The sequence below is a fragment of the Vanellus vanellus genome, assembly GCF_965231255.1.
Source record: "Vanellus vanellus genome assembly, chromosome: 11".
NCBI classification, from domain to species: domain Eukaryota; kingdom Metazoa; phylum Chordata; class Aves; order Charadriiformes; family Charadriidae; genus Vanellus; species Vanellus vanellus.
Genome location: NC_138916.1, coordinates 25,333,278 through 25,356,460, shown reverse-complemented (window position 1 = coordinate 25,356,460; position 23,183 = coordinate 25,333,278). Strand labels below are relative to the sequence as shown.

At 49.3% G+C, this 23,183-nt stretch overlaps 1 protein-coding gene across 1 annotated transcript in view; it reads right to left on the bottom strand.

Annotated features, from left to right (window-relative positions):
• Positions 1 to 18,831, bottom strand: part of PPIP5K1 (diphosphoinositol pentakisphosphate kinase 1) — a gene marked incomplete at its 5' end in the record, with an annotated part of 46,369 nt that extends 27,538 nt beyond the window's left edge. Inside the window, 19 exons of the mRNA XM_082488561.1 lie at positions 345 to 472; positions 1,482 to 1,705; positions 2,337 to 2,478; positions 3,364 to 3,546; positions 4,286 to 4,407; positions 7,638 to 7,766; positions 8,270 to 8,355; positions 9,862 to 9,971; positions 10,495 to 10,570; positions 11,023 to 11,109; positions 12,385 to 12,486; positions 12,814 to 12,935; positions 13,770 to 13,931; positions 14,206 to 14,307; positions 15,285 to 15,439; positions 15,662 to 15,747; positions 16,728 to 16,818; positions 16,905 to 17,100; positions 18,685 to 18,831. Of these exons, the coding sequence (XP_082344687.1) occupies positions 345 to 472; positions 1,482 to 1,705; positions 2,337 to 2,478; positions 3,364 to 3,546; positions 4,286 to 4,407; positions 7,638 to 7,766; positions 8,270 to 8,355; positions 9,862 to 9,971; positions 10,495 to 10,570; positions 11,023 to 11,109; positions 12,385 to 12,486; positions 12,814 to 12,935; positions 13,770 to 13,931; positions 14,206 to 14,307; positions 15,285 to 15,439; positions 15,662 to 15,747; positions 16,728 to 16,818; positions 16,905 to 17,100; positions 18,685 to 18,831 (2,450 nt within the window). The remainder of the gene's footprint in view (positions 1 to 344; positions 473 to 1,481; positions 1,706 to 2,336; positions 2,479 to 3,363; positions 3,547 to 4,285; positions 4,408 to 7,637; positions 7,767 to 8,269; positions 8,356 to 9,861; positions 9,972 to 10,494; positions 10,571 to 11,022; positions 11,110 to 12,384; positions 12,487 to 12,813; positions 12,936 to 13,769; positions 13,932 to 14,205; positions 14,308 to 15,284; positions 15,440 to 15,661; positions 15,748 to 16,727; positions 16,819 to 16,904; positions 17,101 to 18,684) is intronic.
• Positions 18,832 to 23,183: the final 4,352 nt, after the last annotated feature.

Below are 23,183 nucleotides of genomic sequence, written 5' to 3'. Positions count from 1 at the left end.
GAAGCAGCGAGTTTTGTGGTACCCTCATGGAGACACATGGCGGGGCAGAGGTGGCCTCATCATACCAGCGCTTGCCCCTTGCAGACGGGGATGAAGGCACCACCATCCAACTACAATGGCTGTAAGCCTCTGTGGCACCATTCTCCCGCTCTGCAGTCTCAACGTGCCCTTCCATTTCCCTTCCAGTTCCAGGAGCACCAACATGCCTCACTCTTGTTGTGTCCTTCAGTGTTTGTTCAGAGCCCCCTTCCACACCAGAGCACTCTTCTACTCTTCTAGCATGGTTCCCACACGCTGCTCCAAACCACCCCCCCCCCAGCAGCAGCATGCAGCACAATCCTTACAAGGGATGTAGTTTGTTGACAGACTCATCTTCATGGGTTCTCTGTAGGTCCAACTGGATCTTTTTAATGAGAGGAAGACAAAAGCCAATAGCAATCTCCAGTTTCTCCTCCTTATTAATCCCATATTCCTGCAGGAATTAAACAATAGATATCCTTGAGCCCTGGTTCTTTGCCACACCCTCACATAAACCGAGACTGGACTTCAAGCACTACAGTTAGGCAAGGACAGAAAGGGAAATGTTACTCAGTGCTTTTCTCTTTTTTTTTTTTCCACATATTGCAGAGGGTAACAGAGGACAGAGACAGAGACCCCCCCAAAGAATGCCAGTCTGTCTAGACATGACTGTCAGTAACCTTCCAACAGCCGAGAGGCACAAGTACCATCAAGGAACCTCCTCTTATGACATACAAACTTATACCCTGACCTGGCATGAGCATTCATGCAACAACTGCTATTTGCAAAGATAAGACTTGAAGAGCTGTGCTGGAAATAGCCAAACTGCATCTCATCAGGAACACTGTGAGAAAGCTTAGAAGACCACTTCTGCTCTACCCGGGCACATGTGCTGGACCTTGCTGGCAGAAGCTCATCCCATATAAATGAAGCATTTGTGCCAGAAGTGGGACAACACTGGTGACTACAGAGATGCACTGCACGTGGCCCTCCTTCCCCCTCCCGTGCTCATGGGCATAAACTTTGTGAGAAGCAAGCCAGCTCTGCAAACTGAGCAAGTTCTAGTTTGACAAGAATAACAAACTTGCCAGAAGAACCTTTCACTTTAACACAGAGACCTCTCTTCCCCTGTACAGTCTTGTACGCGGAGAACGGGGTGTTGATACAGCGCACACACTCAGCTCCATGCTGTACTATAACGCACGACGATGAACACGGAAAAGCTGCTGCGCCGGCTGTTCGTTATTCTGATGCGTCAGAATGCTCATCCAGGAAGCAAGCCCTGCCACATCTTCAGTCATAAATGGTTTGGGGCTTATACTAACACTGAGAGATATATCTGAGAGATACCTGTGATAATCTGCCTCGAGAGTTAATGTGCAGGAGAATCGAGAAAAAACAGACAGGGAAGGGGTCAGAAACTGACGCCTTAGACATCGTCACACAGGCAGGACAGGCTATACCTGGGGTATGATCACATCTGCCAGGGCTTTGGAGAGCTTGAAGAGTTCAGCTGTGCCTTCCAGTTTCAGCGCACAGTTGTGCTGTACATCATACTTGATGCAGTCATAGATATCGGGGATCTTGCTGATGTCGTAACGCCCATTCTTCATGCGGAAATCTCGCTCCAGCTTAGTCCAGCGTTGCAGCATCAGTTCTAAAGTCTCACTGTGGTACAGCTGCAGGTCTAAACAGCAGAGAACACCAAACCACGTTCACATCCTGACTACTCCTGCGCAGATTTCAAGTGACAGCTATGACTGACTTCTCCCAGCACGGAAGGGCTCTGATTATTATGTCGCCCACAGGAATCCCAGACTGGCAAAGCCACTGGACCTGTTGCACAGAGTCTGGACCTGCTGCAATAAGCTACTCCCAAAATACTCGAGAAAAGTGAAACTGCTTGCCTGTTGGCTTATGTCTGCCATAAATTGTGTGAAATGTCCCACAGATGCCTTTTTAAAACCTCTGCGCTGTCGTTAGGAAAGTTCTTGGAGATAAGCAAATTGAGGCTGAAAAACTTGCTGTTAACAGTCTTGAGCTCCTGTCCAGGAAACGCTTGGAAAATCCAGGCTGTCCTGCTGCTATTTACGTTCACTCAGAACCCAAGATGCACACATAATTTCCTTTACGTTACAGCTCTCTTTTTAACAGCAGTTGAAAGTGGAATAGGAGCCTTCTACATCAATAGCACATACAGAATTTCACTTTAGAATCTCTTTGCCACAGACAAACATAAACCACAGGGGTGTTTGGGAGCTCTGCAGATGTAACAACAAATGAATCTGCTCCAGACCCTTTCCAGTTCTGATGCTCACCTGCAGATTTTGGGTCTTCCAGACGTTTTTGTATCTGGGAGGTGAGATTCTCAATCAGGGTGAACACCTGGTTACAGACCTCTACTGGGTTCTGGATAAATGTCATGGAGTTGAGCAGAGAAGCGCTGCCTGTAGGTGCTAGCTGAGAGGAGATACCAGAGAGGAGATACCAGTCAGTGTCTTTACAAACCGGGAACACAAAACATCTGCCTTTTGCAGTTGTACCGCTTTCTGATTAGGTACAGAAGTAGTGCTCCCGGCTAAGCGGAGTAAGCTGGCCTATTCCTAGGGGTAGTCGCCGTGTTTTAAAAACTGCCTCAGGACCAAACTCAGAGGGAGCAAACAACTGCTCCTATCAGATCAGGCCTCCCTCCACCTACAATATTCACTCTTGTCTCACTTTGCTTCTGTGCTTGAGCACAAGGGCTTCACAGAAGTTTTAAGTTGTTCTTCGAGGTGATTTCAGTCTGGTAATCAGATCTCAGAGTCTGGGAAAAATAGTGGTTTGGGGACTTGGAGAAGCAGTTATAGTGCTTTTTCTGGTTGCTGTGCTGGATGTAGCCCACGCTGTCTGCTCTGCAGTTATCAGACACTGATAGGACCACAAAAGGGTTTATATCCAAAAGGTCTGTTCACACAGGCACAGAGCACGGATCTAGAATATGGCGAGGCGTACTCCCTGGCCACAGCAACTGGGCAGCACACAGTAAACCACGAGAACTCTTCTTTTAGCATACCCATGAGAATAAAATGCCCTGGGACTTCTAAAGGGTACCACGATGATTCTCGAAGGGAACAGTGGAGCAACACTGAGGATTTTCACTTGGAGAAGGGCAGGGGCTACTACCCCGCAGAAACCCTCCCTTTCCCTTCCTAAGTTCTGTTCATATCCTGCAATTTTGGCCAGAACTGATCTCAGACTAACCAAAGGACTGTTCACACAGCAGCAGGCTTCACGTCAAACCACTGGAGCAGCACTATTCTCCCTCCAGATACAGGAAGCAATAAAGCCATACAGGTGCTTTACCTTTTCATAATCCTCTTCACAGAACTCAGCATCCTTCTGCATGATTTCATGCAGTCGTGCCTTCACTCTGTGTTGACAGCTGCTAAGGGAGTCACTGTCACTGTCCAGGAGACCGTTCATATTGGCACTTTTCACCATTTGCACCAGGATGGGGGTCAGCTCTCCTTCCAGGGCCAGCAGACCCTAAAGCGACACAGGACAAGATTTCAGTTATGTGCAACCCACCCAGTTCCATGGCCAGCCTTCAGCCGACTTGAGTGAAATCTCAATGTTTTACAGCAACAGCGCCTACAGTCACCAGTGACTCTGGCACGTTCTACAGCTATTTGAGGCAAAAGGCCCGCTCTGCCTGCAGCAGCCCCAGGTTTGTCTAGGCAATTGTTGAGCAGCCAGCTCGGTTTGCTGGAAAATGCTGATACAGCAGAGGCTCTGACGAACAGCTAAAGCCACCACAGGGTTCCCCTTGGCTCAAGCTTTAACTGCAGATGAACCTGTCTTCTCCCCAGCCCTCACCCCACACTGCACCAAAGACATTTTATTCGCCGTCTAAATCCAGCAGTCAGGGAAAACCCCCTCTGGCCCGGCAGTCATCCAAGAAACTCTCATTCTGTAGGCAATTAATACTCGGCAATAGGTTTGACACGCTGTAACATCAAGCACCAGCAATACTGCATAAATATCTCCTTCTCCAGTCAGAGTCCTATCCTGGACAGGATACTAAAGGTAACACACATGTGCTACACTGGATTTCCAGTACCGCCCCATACACTTGCTATTAGCACAGTGCACCACCGTCCCCCCAACAGAGAGGGAGAAGCTCCTAGGACAGCTCCTTCCTCATCACTAGAGGTTTTCCGTTAGAACTGGCATATTTTAAGACTAATGTAGCATAACTAAGTGATGCCCAAAAGAGAGGAAGGACCTTTGCAAAAGCTGCTGCTGTCATCTGAACCCGACCCTCATCTGAGGCGTAGATCTTGAGATCGTGACGGTAGGTGCTGTGCAGCCTGAGCAAGCCGCATCCAGGGAAACCAGCATAATCACCTGGAACAGAGAGCAAACTCAAAATTAATGCTCTGACACCTGCAAAACTATCAGCTGAATATACTGCTTTAGACAAAAAACACTATTGTGGTAACAAAGTTATGTAGAGAATTAATCACTTTCATAGCCAGCATTTAGGCTGCTCCAAAACAGACAGTTCTAGCCATACATGATGACTAGAAATCTGATTCAGGCTTTGCTTAGCTTGGAAAACTTAATTTTGAGGAAAAAAGTGAGCATTCACCAGTCAAGTCTGATGCTGCCCAAATTCTGCAGCAACCCTTTCTGAACAGTCCGTTGTTGTCCTGCTGGCCTGAAGACCCCTGTGCAGAATAGAGACGTGGGAAAAAAAAAAAAAAAAAGCCTCCTTCTACTCGTTCACGAGAGCAGGTACTGTACTGCTGCCACCAGAACTGCCGGCAGAGCTACTGAGCAGGGAGGCGCCTGCCTTCCAGAGCGTATCCTGTAGAGCTACAATTATCCTGTGGCACAGATGCCGGGTTATTTACGATGGCTGAGTCAGCCACAGGAGTCAGATCAGTAACGGAGAAAGCAGCTCATGCAGCTCTTGAGTCTGACCCTTCAAAGACAGTGCAGTGGTGACTAATTTGCTGCTGCCTGGAATCCCATGATGATTTCGCACAGTACCCAGTCACATTGCGTGAGAAGATGGGAAAACTGCTCGCAGCTCCAAGCTCACAACTCAGAGGAACACCCTGCTAGACGAGGACAGACACCAGCCAGAAGTCAGCCGTGTATCTGGACAAAGCTGCCATGTGCCAGCTGCTACCCAGCAACACCCCACCTCACTGCAAAATAAGACCTCTCCCTCTCCAGGAATGACCATGTGAAGCAGAAGTCTCCAAAGCCACGATTCAGAATGGTGGAAGTCACCTTGTACTGAGCTCTACTGTAAGCAAGAAGGCAACCACTTGGTGCTCCCCAGATATGGAGCAGTCAGCTCAGAACTGGACAGACCATGCCCTAGGGCCCAGCCCCGCTTGCTGGTAACTGCACTCCACTTGACCAGAGCTCTGCAGACACATCTCTTCCCTCACATTTTGGCTCATTTTGGCTGCAATCTACTCCCTGTACTTCCACTGGAATTGTATCTCCTGCACTTTGTCTTCTGGTCTCCCCAGTCTCTTCTCCATGTCAGTGGCTGACCTTCTCAGCTCCAGGCTTCAGAGATCCACAACCATACCAGAAGTCCCCAGCCCTTCTAATTCACCATTCCCATCTTCAGGAATAGCACACAGGCCTTGTCACGAAGATCCTCTGTCCACTACTGCTCCTCCTCCTCCTCCTAAAGGAGCCTGTGTTCACTGACCGTCTGCTCTACTTGTTGGCACCTTGCAGTAAACACCACCACGTGCACCTAGATTTCTCATCTTTTGGAAAGTTTACCCTCACATGTTTGCTAAAAATGTGCTCTTGAGATCACAAGCATCTGACCTCACAGCTCACCTCCCTCGACCTGCTGGCAACACTCCTCCTAATACAGCCCAGGACACTGTTCACCTTCTTTGGGGCAAGGGCACATTGTTGGCTCATGTTCAACGTGGTGTCCACCAGGACCCCCAGGTCCTTTTCTGCAAAGGTGCTTTCCAGCTGGTTGGCCCCCAGCTTACACTGGTGCAGGGGGTTGCTCCTCCCCAGAAGCAGGACTTTGTAATTCCCCTTGTTGAACACCATGAGGCTCCTGCCAGCCCCTTTCTCCAGCCTATCGAGGTCCCTCTGGACGGCAGCATGACCCTCTGGTGTATCAGCCACTCCTCCCAGTTCTGTGTCACCTACAAGCTTGCTGAGGGTACGCTCTACCCCGTCATCCAGATCATTAATGGAGATATTAAAGAGGATCAGATCCAGTTTTCACCCCTGGGCTACACCGTTAGTTCCTGGCCTCCAACTAGACCTTGTGCCACCGATCACGACTGTCTGAGCCCAGACATTCAGCTAGCTTTCAGTCCACCCCACTGCTCATCCAGCCCATACTTCATCAGCTATGAAGATGTTACCAGGACAGTGTCAGAAGCCTCACAGAAGTCAAAGTAGGCCATAGCCACTCTTCTCCCCTCACCTAAGCAAGCCAGTCACTTCACTGCAGAAGGTTATCAGGTTGGTTAAGCAAGACTTCCCTTTGTGAATCCATGCTGACTACTCCCAATCACCTCCCTACCCTTCATGTGCCCAGAAATGGTTTCCAGATTAGCTGCTCCATCACCTTCCCCGTGGACTGTGGTGAGGTTGACCAGCCTGCTGTTCGCTGGGTCCTCCTCCTGCTTGTCGTTTTGAAGCTAGGAGTGACATTTCCTCTCCTCCAGTCCTCAGGCACTTCCCCCAGTCCCCACAGTCTTTCAAAGACAATCTAGAGTGGCCTCGCAGTGACATCTGCCAGCTCCCTCAGCACTCGTGGCTGCATCCGTCCCCTGAGGGCCCGTGAACTTATGTATGTCCAATTTGCTTAAGTATTCCCTGACCCGATCCTCTTCCACCAAGGGTGACTCCTACTTATTCCAAAAGGAAATCTTCTCAAATTCAATTTAAATTAGCTTAATTAATTTGAAATTTAATTAATTAAATTGAATTAATTAAGCATACAAGTCAAAGACATGCAATATCCAATACTGCTCTCCCCAGATCAATACAGTAGCAGTGTATTACTTCTGACTCTTCACTTGGATGAAAAAGGCACTCAGCCTTTATTCTGCCCTTCGGGCTCTTGTTGATCTGTGTGCACCGAGTGCTTTTCAGAGTCAGACAAAATATGGAGAAGTTCCCTTCCTATTCTCCTGTCTCAAGGTAGAATTATCTGTGTTCCAAGACAGATTTCCTCTTTTCTCTACATCTGACCTAAATTCCTTATTAATCATACGTAAATTTTGAATCGTATTTGCTGCATCAGAATGTATCTTATTAGAATGGCTTCTCTACTTTGAATACTGGCACATCAGCTGAAAGAATGCTATTGTGCTCCAAGACATACTAAAGCTTAACCACTGCAGCAGACATCTCCAGCCAGCTTAGGGATCTTTGGGCATAAAACCCACTTGAATTATTTATCCTTATGAGGTCAACTCAAAAGAACAAACCCAGTGATGATCAGAGTCACAGAGGCTGCATACCGCCCACAGGCGTCTGAGCATCCCTCATGCTGGTGATGAGTCACCGGGGCTGGGCAGCCTGGCACAGTCACAGGACAGGACCGGAGATACACGGACAAAGCTTACCTTGGCCACCAGGGTACATACAGCGAAAGGCTCGCCCCAGCTCTTCTGCCTGGACCCTTCCTGCTGGTGTCAGCTCTCCACCCCACTTCAGCACCAGGAGAAGGGATGGGGAAGATTCTCGGCGAGCTTCTAGGAGACAAACAGGTACTCACTACCTCAGATCATAGAATCATATCATAGAATCATAGAATGGTTTGGGTTATAAAGGACCTTGAAGATCATCGAGTTCCAACCCCCTGCCATAGGCAGGGACACCTCCCTGATCTCGAAGCTGAGCTTGCGGGGGGAGAGGAGGGAAGGAAGAGGAGGTTGTTCAGCACCTTGCAGAGCATCAACACAAGCCTGACCCAAAATCCCCAGGAACCAAATCAGCAGGTACAAAATCAAGTCACTACTTTTTGAAGGTATAGGCTGACATTCACGAAATTGGAAGCGTAAGCCCTGTGGCAGCATCTGGGGTATATTGGTACTCTACATTATGAATCACTCCAACCCTTCATATGATGTGAGCAAAGATAAGATATGGATCACTAATTTTGCTTGCACGTCCAGAGGTCTACACAGGTAGGACAGCTGCACCACTCCTCAACACCAGGCTTGAAGATCATGGCAGCAACATCAGGTTCCTTTACCTTCATCTTCACTTGCAGCTTTTGGATGTCCATGAGGCAGATAGGTCAACTGAACTTTACGGTTAATGCCAGAAAAATGTCCATACCTATCACAAAGAGGAGGAAAAAAAGAATTAAACAAATCAACTCCACTCACCCTTTGCCCAGAGGTCCCTAGACAGCACACGGCAAAAATACAGCGCAGGCAACAGACTCCGGGCTGCAACACCAACTGCCAGGGAACACGAACGTCTTGCCATCTACCTGTGACCCGGTACGCACCCCCAAAAAAAGCGGAACAACTCCCTCAAATGAAATTCAAATATCCATTTATTTGCCTGCTTTTCAGCTGACAGCACTCTGTGCTCTCATACTCCATTGAGGCTTTAATCAACCTTAGTTAATTTCTATCTACTTCTTTAACAAGTGAATTAATGAGACCACAGAAAACCAATCTGCCAGCCGCTCTGAGGATAACCACATCTCTAATAAGCAGAAAGAGCAAGGGAAGGAAACGTAGCAAAAATTCATCCTCTGTGCTCCACAGACATGGCCTGACCACAGACACTGCCTGCGTATGAGCTACAGTTCTCAGAAAGACCTTTCTTTTGTTTCTAAGATGCCAACACCACCATATTGTCTTTTATTTCGGCTGTACAAAACCTAAGAGGACACAAACATCTTTTCATGTTTTCCAAGCTCCTTTTTGTTAAATGTTTGTCACCAGGACAACCTTATTTAAAACAAGATTTTTCCAAATTTATCTAAGTGCTTCATGTCAACATGGTCCCTACAGGACTCCAGTTCCTCTCCCGCAGCAAGAGAAGCTCCGTTTTGTCTCAAGTTGTTTAGCCAAAAACCAGACACACTTGTGTCCTGGTTTCAGCTGGGACAGAGTTAATTTTCATTCTAGGGGTTGCTGTGTTTCAGATTTGGTATGAAAGGAACGTCGATAACGCATATTGGTTTAGTAGCTGCCAGGTATTGTTTATATTTTTCAAGGACTTTTTTCAGCTTTGCATAGAAGCTGAGAAGGAGCCTAGACAGAGCGACGGGATGGCCAGTGGGATGTTCCATAGCACAGACATCCTGCTCAGTGTATAAAGGGGGGTTGGCTGGGAACAGGTACTCACAATTGCTGCTCGGGAGGGTGCCAATTCACCCAGTGGTGAGAGTGACTTGTGTCATTATTATTACTATTATTGTTGTTGTTGTTCTTTTATTTTCCTCTTCTGTTATTCTTCTATCAAACCGTCTTTATCTCAACCCATGAGTATTTTTTTCCTTTCCCTTTCCCTTCCTCTTCTCCCTCTTCTCCCCACCCTTCTGGGGGAAGAGGGGTGAGCGAGGGGCTGTGTAGTCCTCGCTGCTGGCTGGGGTTAAACCACGGCAACTTGGCACAAGGATCGGCAGTGGTTTTGATGCCAAGGAGAAAACATTAAGATCACGGCACCGCTTGCGTACAGCTGCTGACAGGGGATGGAGGAGACTCTAGACTCTGACCTCTGGGGAGCCAGCTGGCCAGGACAGCAGCAGCACAGCTTGTTCCTACATCGCATGCTGACCCGCGACTGCGAGACAAACCCACAGTATCCCGAGATATGAACCCTTACATCTCCAAGACGCTCTTCAGCTGTTCCAGTTTGGATTTCCTCTCCTCAATCTCACAGTCGCTGTGGGTTCCCAGGTCCACCACAAGCTGCCGTGCAATGTCCAGCACTTCCTGTTGGAGAGCAGATGGTCTCAAGCATGCAGCAATTCTGCCTCAGACTCACCACTGCACTCTTGCAAGGCCTCCACATGGCTTCACCCAGCACCAAGTTCAGCACCAAGTTCACAGAGACACTCATCAGAAACGTGTCGTTTCATAAGACACAGCTCAGGCAGGACAAACTTTCACACTGCGGTTTGCTTCATCCCCACCCTGTGCTCCAGCTCCGTTCAGACCCAAGCGGGTGCCTCCCACGGCCCCGCTCCCCAGCCCAGACCCATCTTTCACCAGAGGCAGCCACAACAGACGGGCAAGCTGCGTCAGGTCACCCCCATCCTACAGTCTTCGCATCAGCCAGGAACAGTTTCCATTCTGCTCTCATACCATCACCCAGCTGAGTGTGCACAGTGTGGGGAATGAGACAGGGAGCATCGGTGCGACAGAGTGCTGCCCTTTGGAGGGTTTTCACCCTCCCGAAGAATTGCTTCGCGCTGGGATCCATATTACCTGGATGTCCCCAAAGTAACCCCCTCACCTGTAGCTGCTCTGGTTTCTTCAGCTTCAACTTTCCTGTCTTGTAGCCATCATATTTCTCAAATAATTCAAAGAACCTGACCAGACAAAAAGAACCCTGATTCATTTTCTGCTGTTTCAGTGCTACAAGGCCTGTAATCCCTACGCACGCATTCCCGCTCTGTCCTTCAGGGAGAACAAGCAGGCCCACTGGCTCCTGCCTGCGCTTCAAAAATTCTGAAAAAAACAAGTGTTTCGGGCCGCAGGTATGAAAAGGAAGCAGCCACTAGCTTCCCATTCAGTGGGGCACTTCCCTTGCAGCATCTAGCTGCATGGACCTTCATGCTTTCTTCCAGTGTTCACACAGAAGGTGCCAGGAACCTTACGGGGAAAGGGGGCTCCCTCAACTGGGCAGAGAGCATTTGCTCGAATGAAGCCAGGAAAAAGCACTGTCTCTCAGGCACTCAGCCCTTCTGCTCCACCTCTTGGTTCAGAAAACCGGCCCTCCTCGCTTCCCAGCAGCACAGCATCTTCTTGCCTTGACTCTTACCGGGGATGCTTAACTTCCATCTTCATCTTCTGCTTTGGGGTGCGATCTCCATGCCGGATGACTGCAATAACGCAACGAAGCTCCATCCTGAGGAAACACAAGATACGCCTGACAAATGTGCCCCTACGCTCCAGAATTGCCACCAGAAAGTACTTTCCCATTGTTCTTTCAGTTCCATCCTTTTGACAGCTGCTTTCCTCACCAGTGGCAGAACTTCCCCCAGACTAAACCAGGCACAAGTGCCAAGGCTGTACAAGCAGTCAAAGCACTGCAGACACTACAAGGTCATCTGGTTTCCTATCAGAGAAAAGCACCACAATACCACAATACGACAGGTAGAACCTCGTATGCAGCAGAAGGGACCAGGCTGGACATTACAGAATCTACAGAAACAGCATTTTGAATTGTGCCAAGCTTGTTTTCATGCCCAACTTGTGTAATGCTCATAGCACCACTTAGAAAGACCCAGGAAAAAACAACTTGGTTCAGAAGAATAGTTATACAGCGGGGGTCCCGTCTTTGAGCAACCAGTAAGAGCTGTATGTAGAAAGACCCCATAGCAATCAGCCACCTGCAGGAACCAGTACTTAGGCTGGCTAATTTCAGAAGGGCTCCATGAGTTTGCTTTTTCAGATACTACAATATCCACCTATTTCTTATAGGATCCCAAAGAAACAGGGATCGATTCTATCAGTCTCGTTGTCACAAGGTGTCGTTGCAGCCAGCGGCCCCCCAAGCCATGCAGTGTTTTTGTTTGCCAACTTTTTCCAAATGATCACGCGGTAGAGGAAGGAAGAATACATACTCTCAATCTACCCTCGCTGTAGCACCTACTTTGCTCACTGCATACATGTGTACAAGCGTGCTGAGGATCACAAAGAAACTTTTGCCTTTGGTCTTTTAGCCTTACGTGGTGGAAAACCAGTCAGGCCAGCAGTATCAAATGAGGGTCTGCCAAGCGTACAGCTAACGTGAAAACTTCAGCTAATTGTTTTCCACCCATTTGACTGGCAGCTCAACACACATTTTCCCCGAGCAGCACCCGACTGAACAGGGAGCCAGCTACAGCGGTGCCCGGATCTGTTTCCCATGCTGTTCAAGAATTTGGGCCTTCTGAAAGCCAGGTGAGTAGTTTGTAATTCCTTCAATGACGGCTCGTCTGCATTCATCAAACCTACGACTAATTTACCATCTATCGCCCCTTTCATGTGCATGGCTAAGCCCTTCCACAGGCATTTCAGAGTTGCAGCCAACACAGCAGCTGGAGAACGCCACGCTGCTGGGAGATGTCGGACAGGGTTTGCATTTTCTCCCTCATGGAGCCACCACCGGCATTCTTTTGAGAAGATGTCAGGTACTCACATGGTGCCTGAGGTTGTGGGGACGATGGGAATGTCTTCTGCCTCTGTTGGGATGGACCAGGGAATATGAAACTGGGGAGCCAATTCCCGCATGATTATATTTCTGGAAGAAATTAGAACACAAAACTCACCCCAAAGGGACACCAATTTCCCTCACATCACCAATGCTGCAGCTGGGCTTAGCATCCAGTGAAAAGGCTGGTAAGACACATCTGGCAGTAGACAAAGGCAGCTAATGCCAATGCAGGCAGGAACTTCAGGGGCTCAAAACGGTTAACCCATTCCTCCCAGAGCCAAACTTTCACCTGCTGAACAAATGTCCCCATATGAACCACCTGCAGACTTCTCCGACATGCTGATCAGGACTCCACGTTCATTCTTCTTTGCTACGAGTTCCCCTACCTGCTGTCAAAACTTGAATTTTACATACCCGAGGATTTTGGCACAGTCATCGTAATACTTCATAGAGTTCTTCACAAAACTGAAGCCATTCACATCGCAAACAAAAGAGTGGCCGTTTGCCCGCAGGAGGTCGAACCCGCACACCGTTTGCTGCAGGAGGAAGCAGAGGACACAGGACTCAGGCACGCTGCGAGGGAGAGCAGCGAGGGGAGGGCATACGCTGCGTACACCGCCTGTTCAGCTCCACTCTGTGCCTACTTCATGAGCCTCGAAGAAGTGTGAAAATACGGCCATTAGCCAGCAGTACCAGGCCCTTTAGAGGAACCTTTACACCCTCACCACTCTATCAAAGGCCCAACCCACGGGCCCCCGGATTAAGCCTTCAGAGCCGCCCCACCACCTCCCAGAGCTCTAAAGGCTTAAGACTGAGCAGCTCCTGGCTCTCCTGCTCTTGCCTCTAAACCCAACCGTTTCGGACCATACTGGCAAATACAGTCAATAAGTAGTGCAGGCAAAGACATCCATCACTATGCAGAAAAGGCTACAAGGCAGAACAAACCCACAGCTGCATCAGCACAGCTGCATCAGCACAGCTGCATGGGTTGCAGACTGCAGCGGGGGCAGGAACAAGTAGCCAAGTGCTTCTTCTGCTGACATTGCTGAACATGTCATGTAACCACACCTAGACTCACACGCCCACTCTACCAACCCGTAAAAATAGAACATAAATGTGCACCAAAGCCAGATTAAAAATAGAACAACAACAAAACAAACAAACAAAAACAAAAGAAAAAAGAAAAAAGAAAAGAAGACCAAGCTTCATGGCCAGCAGGACCAGCTGCACCCAGCCAGCAGACATGGCAAAACCGGCATCTTCCACACCAGAGACACACCAGGGTAACAGAGCTCAAGCTTTAACACTGACCAAGACTCAAATCGGACATTAGTGGAGTATCCTGCTTGCATAGGAGAGAAAACACAGACCTTAAAGGCTACACAGACTTTCCGGGCAACTAGCTTCTCCATGGCCGTCAGCATGACTGGGTAACGGATTTCTTTCCCTTCGCTGTCCCGTTCAACCTTCCCATCCAAAGCGGGGGATTTGCGAGCCTCTGCATGGGCATAGTCCGGCCCAACAGTGTACACCTGGGAAGAGAAATAGTTACACCTGACATAACCACTGCAGCTTCCAGAAGGTATTTCCACTGCAGACACAGAGAGAAGAAGATCAGATGGACTCACACATTCCTCCTGTTATGACCTACAGAACATCTGCTCCCCCCTTTGGGATCCACGCTGCACTGTCAGCACCTCACAGCTTAAACAAACGCTCCATAATCTAGTAGGACTAAGTAGGACTGCCCAACCTTCAGCTATCCCAGGCCTGGAGAAGAAGGAGCTATTCCAGGCTCTTCCTTACCTTTACATCAGTGCCATCTGTAGGCATGAACTCCTCATAGATGTACGAGCCTGTCTTCCTCACACTGCTCTCTGGGGAGTACACACTACTCCGGCTGCCAATCTGAAAGCACAGAATAAACACCTCAGGGAAGAGCACGGGGCTTCTCTTCTGAGATGGAAGAACAAAAAGCATAAGTTTCATCCCACATGGAGTGAATTAGCGGAACGCCTCTCAGAACCCTCAGCTATTACAGCACACTTATTTATGGAGGACGAAAGAGACTCCAAAACGCAGACAGTAGGTATGTCCTCTTCCAGGCTTTAAGAGGAGAAAAATTATTATAGCCCATTAGGTTGACTCTGATCACTATGAGGATATGGAACAAACAACAGTGGATAAAGACCTAGAAAGTAAGGAGCCTGGCTAATAGGCAAATGAAAATAAATGATGACAGGTGATAATCAGACCAATTCAAATTCCTTCTAGGACAGTTGACTGATCTTATGGAGAGAGGATGATGTTGTTTTCAGTTCAGCCTTTGGATACAACCTCAAGTGGCATGCCTGTATGTTAGCTAAGAAAGCAATCATTCTGTGATTATTAATAGCAGATGTGTAACTGATTGGAAAAAAGATATATCACAGCTATTAAGTGTTTGCTGGCAAAGTAGAGAAAGTGAGTAAGATTCCCTGTGGAGTCTAGGAATAAACACTGCATCTGCAAGCTACACTAAGCTGAGAAGGGCACCAATTATGTTAGAGGACAGGAACATAAGTTTAAAAAAACAAATCATCTTGATAAACTGAGGAAGCAATCTGGAAAAAACAGCATGCGATTCAATAAGGGGCACAGCTCTCCATGACTACCAGACAGAACGCAGGTCAAAGAGAGGATGGGGAAGGTGAAGCCAGCACTACCACTAAAATATGTCCTTCTGCAATTCCCAGGTAGATGGGGTTGAACTATAAGTTCTAAGAGGGTTGAGATTTCCCCAACACAAAACCTTCCTTTCCCCTTCACTCCCTCCTGAAGCCACATGGCTCTCAGAGCCACAGGTCTGTTCGTTCCAACACTAAAACTGGAATCCCCCTCCTCACCTTCCGAAAAAGCCGTTGGCTGCCCCCACCTGCTGACGTCGGGTAGTAAATATACACATTATGGTCTTCAGCACTGACTGGCTTCTCTACAAACGGCTTTGGGAAAACAGCTCCATTTACCTCCACGTGGTCCTCTCCTTCCACCAAGTTGCACTCTGAAGACAAAGCACAGCAGCAGCATGTTAGGAAAGGGTGAGACAGCTCTCGTGCAGAGCCAAAGCCCTTCAGTCCTGGCCACTCAGCCAGTTTTGCTGTTGGGACCTTTGTCTGCAAAAACCAACAGGCCTCTTCAAGCTGATTGTCATACCCGTTCTCTGCACAATATCTCAAATAGTACAGCACATGAAAATGGCTTTCAGGAGAGCCTGGACACTGACCTTCTGGTCTATCGGGGTCTCGATTGAGCACAGCATAGCGGGGCAAGTCTATTCCCTCTTCTTGAAGGATCCGATACACTTCACGCCTGTAGAGGACAGAAGCAGTGTCAGAACAGTCTAGAAGGTCCTCAGAACGTGCCAAGGGAAAGGCATCACTCCCACTGATGAAGAACAAAATCAAATGAACACAAAAAAGCCTCAAGACAGAGTACAAATACCTCGCAGCACACGCTCTCTAGAGAAGACCTACAGGCTATAGGGCATGCCTCAGTCCCTCCTCTGGACGGAGATGTCCCAGAGTAAATCCCTGCCTGGCCTAAACATGGATACTCACGTACTAGCACATGCCAAATCCACAGCAACACACCCAACACACGCCGCCTACCCACAACTACCTCTCAAAGGGTGCCCTGTCATGCTAAGCTGCCCAAGGCCCAGGCCAGGCTGACGCAGCAGAGCCTCTTCTCATCTGATGTCAGTGGAAAAACTACAATTCTTTCACTAGTGTTACACAGGAGCACTGCTCACAACCCAAAGACATGGCAGAAGGTTCGGGGTCTGGTATGAGCCCATCCCATACACAGCCAAAGCAGCCTGGCTGTACGCACTGAAGTACGTGACTGGTTGCCTTTACCAAGAGTTGGCTGAGGAGCCTCTTGAGGTATCTGACCAACATACCCTCCTCAGGATCTGAGCTGGCCTTGCTCCCAGTTTCTGCCCCAGAGCACCATCCCACTACTTGGCTCTCCTACTCAGACACTAGTCTTTTTGTCTTAGTCGGGGCAGTCTCATTCTGCGAGACCTCTTCCATTTTCTGCTCCATCTAGCCAGCACAAGACATCTGCACCAGAAAACATGAAACGTGCCAAGTCTCAATGGTTTTACCCCCAAATCTATTCCCGTCCATGTTTTGGAGAAACAACCCTTAAAAGCCACTGCTGAGGTCCCCTTCCTCCCATCTCACCCATTTGCTTGTGGCCAGAAAGACAAAGTCTGCACAGCACGCTGAGAAGACAGACCAGACAAAGCAAGGGGAAGGGGGCTTTAGTGGATCAGAGACACCTACCTGTCCTGGATATAATACTGCATATCAAGGTCATTAATCAGAAATGGCTTGCACAGCTTGGCATAAGCAACTGCTTTATCCAGGGGGAATCCTGAAATACAGGGATGGGGGGAAGAATGAGCGGAAGCTTCCCTGCCCAGATCTGAAATCGGCTGAGGTGTGCCACACACTTTTTACCTTTGGAGTGGAACGATATTAGGCAGTCACAGGAGGGCCAGTTCTCCACCGGTTCATTCAGAATAACATCTTCCCCCATAATCACCACTGTGATATACTCAAACTTGCACAGACGCTCCAGAATCTGTGTCATGGGCTTTGACTTGGACTTTTTGGTCATGGCACAGATTCCAACCACAATCTGCCGTTCAGGTGGCTAAGGGAAGACAGAGACCAGTTAAGTACAGGGTCAATCACTTTACTGAATTTAAACTGTAACAGTATAGAAATGCAGCAAGTCAGAACAAAGAAGGGTTTTCCTTCCAACCTTATGCACTCACAGCTCTTGCTAGACTCAAACCCATACACGCTTCCACCTCTCACTGGAGTCCACCAGGAGACATCATTAAGGAGCAGCCCAAAACAACTGCTTCTTTGCCAGGTAGCATGTACCTCCTCCTTTTACTGGGCGCTAATGCTAAGGTCAGAAACAAATACCTGGCACCTGAACAAGCAGCAGGGACTGGAATTCCACATCGTGGTCTCTGGCCCATAACTCACCAAGACAGCTGGTGGACTTAGGCAGGCTCAGAGAAGAGCCACAAATATTTTATAGCAGAAAAGTCCAGGAGCTCAGTCTGTTTGTCTTTTCTGAGAGAAAATGAAGGGGAGATAACAACAGTAAGTAGCTACGAGTAGAAGAGAAACACCACCAAGTGCTCTTCCATACACCTGACAAAGGTACACTGAGATCCAGTGGGATGAAGTTGAGTAAGTCAAGAGAGAAGGTGTGTATTCAAACAGCGTTGGTAACCCTTACGCAGGAACAGACTAAGGCCTGTGGTGGACTTTCCATCACCGTCTAGAAACCCCAGACTGGATGTTTTCCCGACAGATTAATTCTGGCCCAAGCAAGAGCAACTGCAGCGAGATCATCTGAAGTGACCAACACGGAACTGCGGGTTACCCAGCACAAACAAGTGTGGCTTCAAACTGCAAGCTGAGTAACTTGTAAAGCAAGTTACTGCACTGACTTGCAAAGCCATGGTTCCACAGCAAAAACAACATCTGGGAAGTGAAAGGGCTTCCAAATCCTTCACCACACCTAATAAATAGCTCTTCACTGAGCATCAAGGTAGACAACACTGCGTGGGTTTGAAGGGAGCCCAGGTGGGCTCCTAGGTCAACAACCCACTTGCAAAGGAGACTCAGGGTGCAGCGGCAACAGAAACGACCACTGCACTGGCGTACGGTCCCAGCAGTTCGCACAGCCAGCAGCAATGTTCCCGCAGCATCCACGTCCCATGTGCAGAACAGTAAATGCACCAATTAATACAACATTGAATAGGGCCAAAAGCAGTCAGAAGCTGGAGATCATTCTCCTTTCTGCATCCCGTTCCTGGAGGTTACAGAAAAGAGTAAATGCTTCCTCTCTGCAGATACACCTTTGCCCTTTTCACAGTTCCCAGAGTTTTGCTCAAAAACTTCCCCAGTGAAACAGAAAGGTTTACAGGAATGTCAGGGCTAAGTTGCTAGGGCAAAGAAATCTGCTACTGTACCTGAAAAAGACCTGCAAGCGAAGAGGTTAGAATTTACCGAGCACGAGGCACCGAGTGTGGCAGCACCACAATGCAACACGTCCTGTCAGAATCCACTCTGCCCTTCCCCACGGCTGTGCCACACGTACCACGTCCCCTGAGGTCCCGACCGCCTGCGGCCTCAGCAGCCACCGCGCAGACCCTGGCTGAGACCCAGGAGTTCTGCACAGATGCTCCAACCCAGAACGCCGGGACCTCCTTACCGACTCCTCCTCTTCGTCATCTTCAAAGAAATCGGTTTCGTCTGTCTTCATGTTTGATCCCAGAAAGTCTGTCTCATCATCCCTGGAACCGACAACAAATCTGGGAGCAGAGTTCTCTCCCTCACTGGAGGTCGTCAGGGACGACATTGCAGCTTTGGTGGCCGACCATCCCGCTCTGGAACCACAGCGTGCAAAAAGGGATAGAGAAAGTCAGACGCGGGGCGAGCCAGGGGCTGGCTGACGCTAGGTGCAGGTGACGATGGGGCGGGCAGGGACTGATCTGGCACGAGTGAGCCCAGGGACTGCTGCCCAGCACAAAAGGAGGGAGCAGGATGAGACCCCCGGGCTGGGAGGGGATCCAGGATTCAGGACTGTTTTAGACAGGCGGCTCCACTGTGCCATTCGCCCCTTCGCACCGAGTGGGAAAGGGGCAGTGCCACCGCTAGTGCTGAATAATGTAAACCTTACAATGATGCATGCTCCAAGCCGCTGTCTAAATCATGGAAGGGGACGGTGGACACTCTCGCAGGCTCATACACCCAAATACATCAGCTGGGACTCCAGAAGTTAGGACGAAGCTTAGGACAGTGACAGTGACCTTCCAATTGCCAATTTTCATCCTTTCAGCTCAAGAAGACCTAGAGTAACAGAGAGACCAGTTTGAGAGGAGCATGAGTTTGCGGGGAGGAGGGAAAAGGAAAAAGTGACAACTCGTTGGCAGGGGAAGGGGACACAGCATCAGCAACAGTGGGGGCTGCAGGAGGTAGGGCTTCTGGGTTTGCAAGCTGGCTCTGATTTACTCTGTGACCATGGAGGCTGATTACTGGGATACACGTTATGCTTTATAGACGCCAGGGAAGGAGCGTGCCTTGCGCTGTCACCTACAGCAGCAGCACTGTCTGCCGCAGAAGTGACAGGGTTTGAATACATGACACGCATGACCTGTACGCGCCAAGGACACAGCTGTTCACCTCTGACCATAGCTGCACACAGATAAATGTCAAGCGGTTGCCCTTTACTGTGTTTTCCCCAACTACAAAACGGCGAAAAGCAGTCCTCCCACGTAAGTAAGCGCAACCTTGAGAAAAGGATGTTGTGAACACCTCCTGTTATTAAGTACTTCCTAAAAATGGACACGAGACACTCTACCGCTGCTTCTCATGCTCTCACATGATTTCCAGCACTCCCAGACTGAGAGCGACTGTATTTCCTCCTCTTTTGAGCATGCTTTCCCTCGCAGCCAGTACACCGCCAGAGACTACACTGCCACATGCCACCGTCAGTTCCCAGTCCTCTCCGGCAGCTCTTCCGCACGGAGCAGAGGCGGCAAACCCAGGGCCGCTGGCCCGCTGCCAGCACAGTTTCAGGGTAGGTGAGAACCCCCTCGCCAGGAACCAAGCGGGGAGGTCGCCTTTATCCATTCGTGCGCGGTGGGAACAGGCACAAGAAACAAACACACAGAGCAATCCAGCTGCTTGTGAAATCCCCTCGGAAATAAGGGTAAAAATAAAGCATGCCTCCAGGCAGAAAGGCTCTCTGCGCCCCCAGGAAGGACAGGAGGTGTAACAGGTAAGCGCCCAGAGAAAGTGCTGGAGCAGAAACAGGGGACAATGTCCCGGAGCCATGCTGCCAGGCACTGGTTCGACAGCAAGCCCATCGGTTATCACGCCGGATCTACTGGGGGAGCCGGCAGCAACACAACAGAAACCAGAGAGGTGACAGAGCAAGCGCAGACTTTGCACCTACCGTGCCAAGGACGATCTCCTCCGCCTGACTCCCAGTCACACCGGTCCCCGCCTGGGCACTGAGCGCCATGGTGCCAGCTCCCACAGACCTTGAGGCACAGCGCGCTCCCCGCACAGAAACACGTCCCGGTCAGCAGGAGTTAAAGCTGTAATTCACCATCAGTGCTCTCTGCTGGTGGGAGCAACAGCGCTGGCAGACCAGGCTGTACAGGCATTTTACTGCGTGCCCCGTATAGCCCTGCTATTTCTACATGAGGACAAGAGTGGGATTCCCAACATGCTCAGGAACCATTTTCATTCCTGCGCCCTGCTGCCTCAGCACGCCAGTGCAGAATGAGACCTCAGCAAGTACACTATCAGCTTGATGGCTGATGATTTAATGAAGTAAGCCATGCAAGAAGAGGAGGAGGTTGTTTTCTCCAATCCCTTATTCTCCCCTCCCTCCTGGAAAAAACAGATCAAGCAGCAGGAAAACCTTTGCCCTAAGAACAAAGAAAGCAATGGGTTCTCTACATTCCTGCTCCTATTCCAGAAAAATAAGCCTCTGCCTTGCTCTGTAGCTATTTCTGGAGGTCATGACACGCCATACTCGAACCAGGTAAAAACCTAGAGCCTCACTGAAGCCGACAGCCGCTGATGCATCCAGCATCCCCTCGGTGTTACAGGGAAAGCCTCATGATCTCAGGTCATTTCTGGTGTGGGAAAAGGGAGACCGTATAACCAAAACCTTTTTCAAGTTTCTTTTTAAAGTAGATTCCCCATCTGACTAGATTTACACCAAGAGAGACTACAGACTTGTGATGAAACAGAACTTTCTGCTAGAGGCATAACTAAGGCATCTAAAACCGAGACAGACTCTTGCTCTCAAAGGGAAACAGGCAAATGGAGCTCTATTCTGGTCTCAAAGGCTAATATCATGAGGTTTCACCACCACGCCTGAATCAGCTCTAGCGCTGGGCTATCTGAGGGTCTGTATGCCAGGAGGGTGGCAACTCCCCTTACAGACACGGTACCAGCAAAGTTCCTGTACAGCGCTCAGCCCACACCACCACCTCACCGTCACTTCTCTTCAAACCTAGAGCTGTGAGAAGCACTGACAGTATGTGATGCTGATGTTTCTGCATCATTCTCATTGCTTCCTGAGCCAACTGGTCCTAGAGGTCACTCGTTCAGACCAGTCCCCACTTGCTGAGAGTGCTACGGGTCTCATCTTTCACTAATCACAGCAAGAAAATTGAGTGTTGAGTTAATGCTGCTGGTTGTACTGTCCAAGAGCGACAAAAGCATTAACAGGGCTCTGGCACACACACAAAAAAGGTAAAGATGGTTCCGGCTTCGAGTACGGAATATTCAGGCTTGCCAGTCCCATCACAGACACACGAGGAAGTACACACCAACCGCTACAGCTAAAGACGTTCCCACACTCTCTTCCAAGAAGAGCAGCTACGATCTGCTACACAATTGTACCAAAGGTTCCCATAATCACCTAACGGCAATCAGAAGCTGCTGACACACAACCTGGAACTGAGACGTAGACCTTGCCTCTAAGTGTCCTGGGACTAATTCAGCTTCCCAGACTACCCTGTATTAGTGATAAGAAATGAGATAGTAAGTCATTTTCCGGTTCCCCAGCAGATCATTCTGGCGCTGCTCCGATAAGGAGGTTCACAGGGTAAAGACACTTATTCTCTGTGCCCCACTTGTGAGGCACCAGAAAGTTAAGAGGGAAGAAAGTATGATGAGGCCTTGCGTTAACTTTGCAGTCAGAGTGGCATTAACCACTGAAAGAGTGGGTTTGGGTGTTGTTCTTTTCGTTTCATTGTGTTTTTTAAACAAAGCCTGTTAGAGGCGCAGATGCGCAACTGGACAGCGCAGTCCCTGCAGCGGAGGGCTGAAGGACAGGGCCTGCAGCAACCAAACACGGCTCATCCCATCGCTGCTGGCAGCAGCCGCAGGTGGTAGCAGAGGCGGCTCAAGGAGCGGAGACCAGGTCTGTGCCGCCCGGGGAGCCTGGGGGGGCCCAGGGAGCAGAGGGCACCACTGCACACAGCCTGCGGCGGCGACTGAGCTACAGAGCCACAGCCTGACCTGAGCCAGGTCAAGTATCTGCAGCACTGTAACCTTTATGAATACACATAGCTGGCAGTTTAAAATACTAATGCTGGCAATGTCTTGTTGAACCACCTGAAACTGCTGTGGGCACTAAAAACAAACAAACAAACAAACAAAACCCTTGGAAGTTTAGGCCTGGACCAGCGAAGTACCTTTGCACACATGACCAGTGAGGTACCTTTGCCCAAAGAGTTACCCCCATTGTCACAAGGGCGATTTGTATTAAGGTTAATTACACTTACATACAAAAGGTGAAAGCTGTACTCTTATCATAGACACTTAATTGCTTCGGAAGAAAAGGAACAACTATTCCAGAGTTAATAATTAAAAGCTATTTGGACTTGGTGTATCAAAGAAGGCTTTCCATGCTCCACTAACACAGAAGTTCAGTGAGTTCACAAGCAGGAAGCAGAAGTCACACTCCTGCACGTACAGTCCTGCCTGCTCGAGCAGCACGGCCAACTCCAGACCTACCAACACCTTCCACCCAGACAGAGTCCGGCAACGGTGACACAGTCCATGTCTCCTGCCCAGCAGCTCCTTCTGCTAGACACAAAGCCCTTTGCAAGTTTAGCACAAAAAAAGAAAAAATCTTGGCTTGTCACTTTAACATCTGAGCAAGTGTCATATCGCCCACACAGC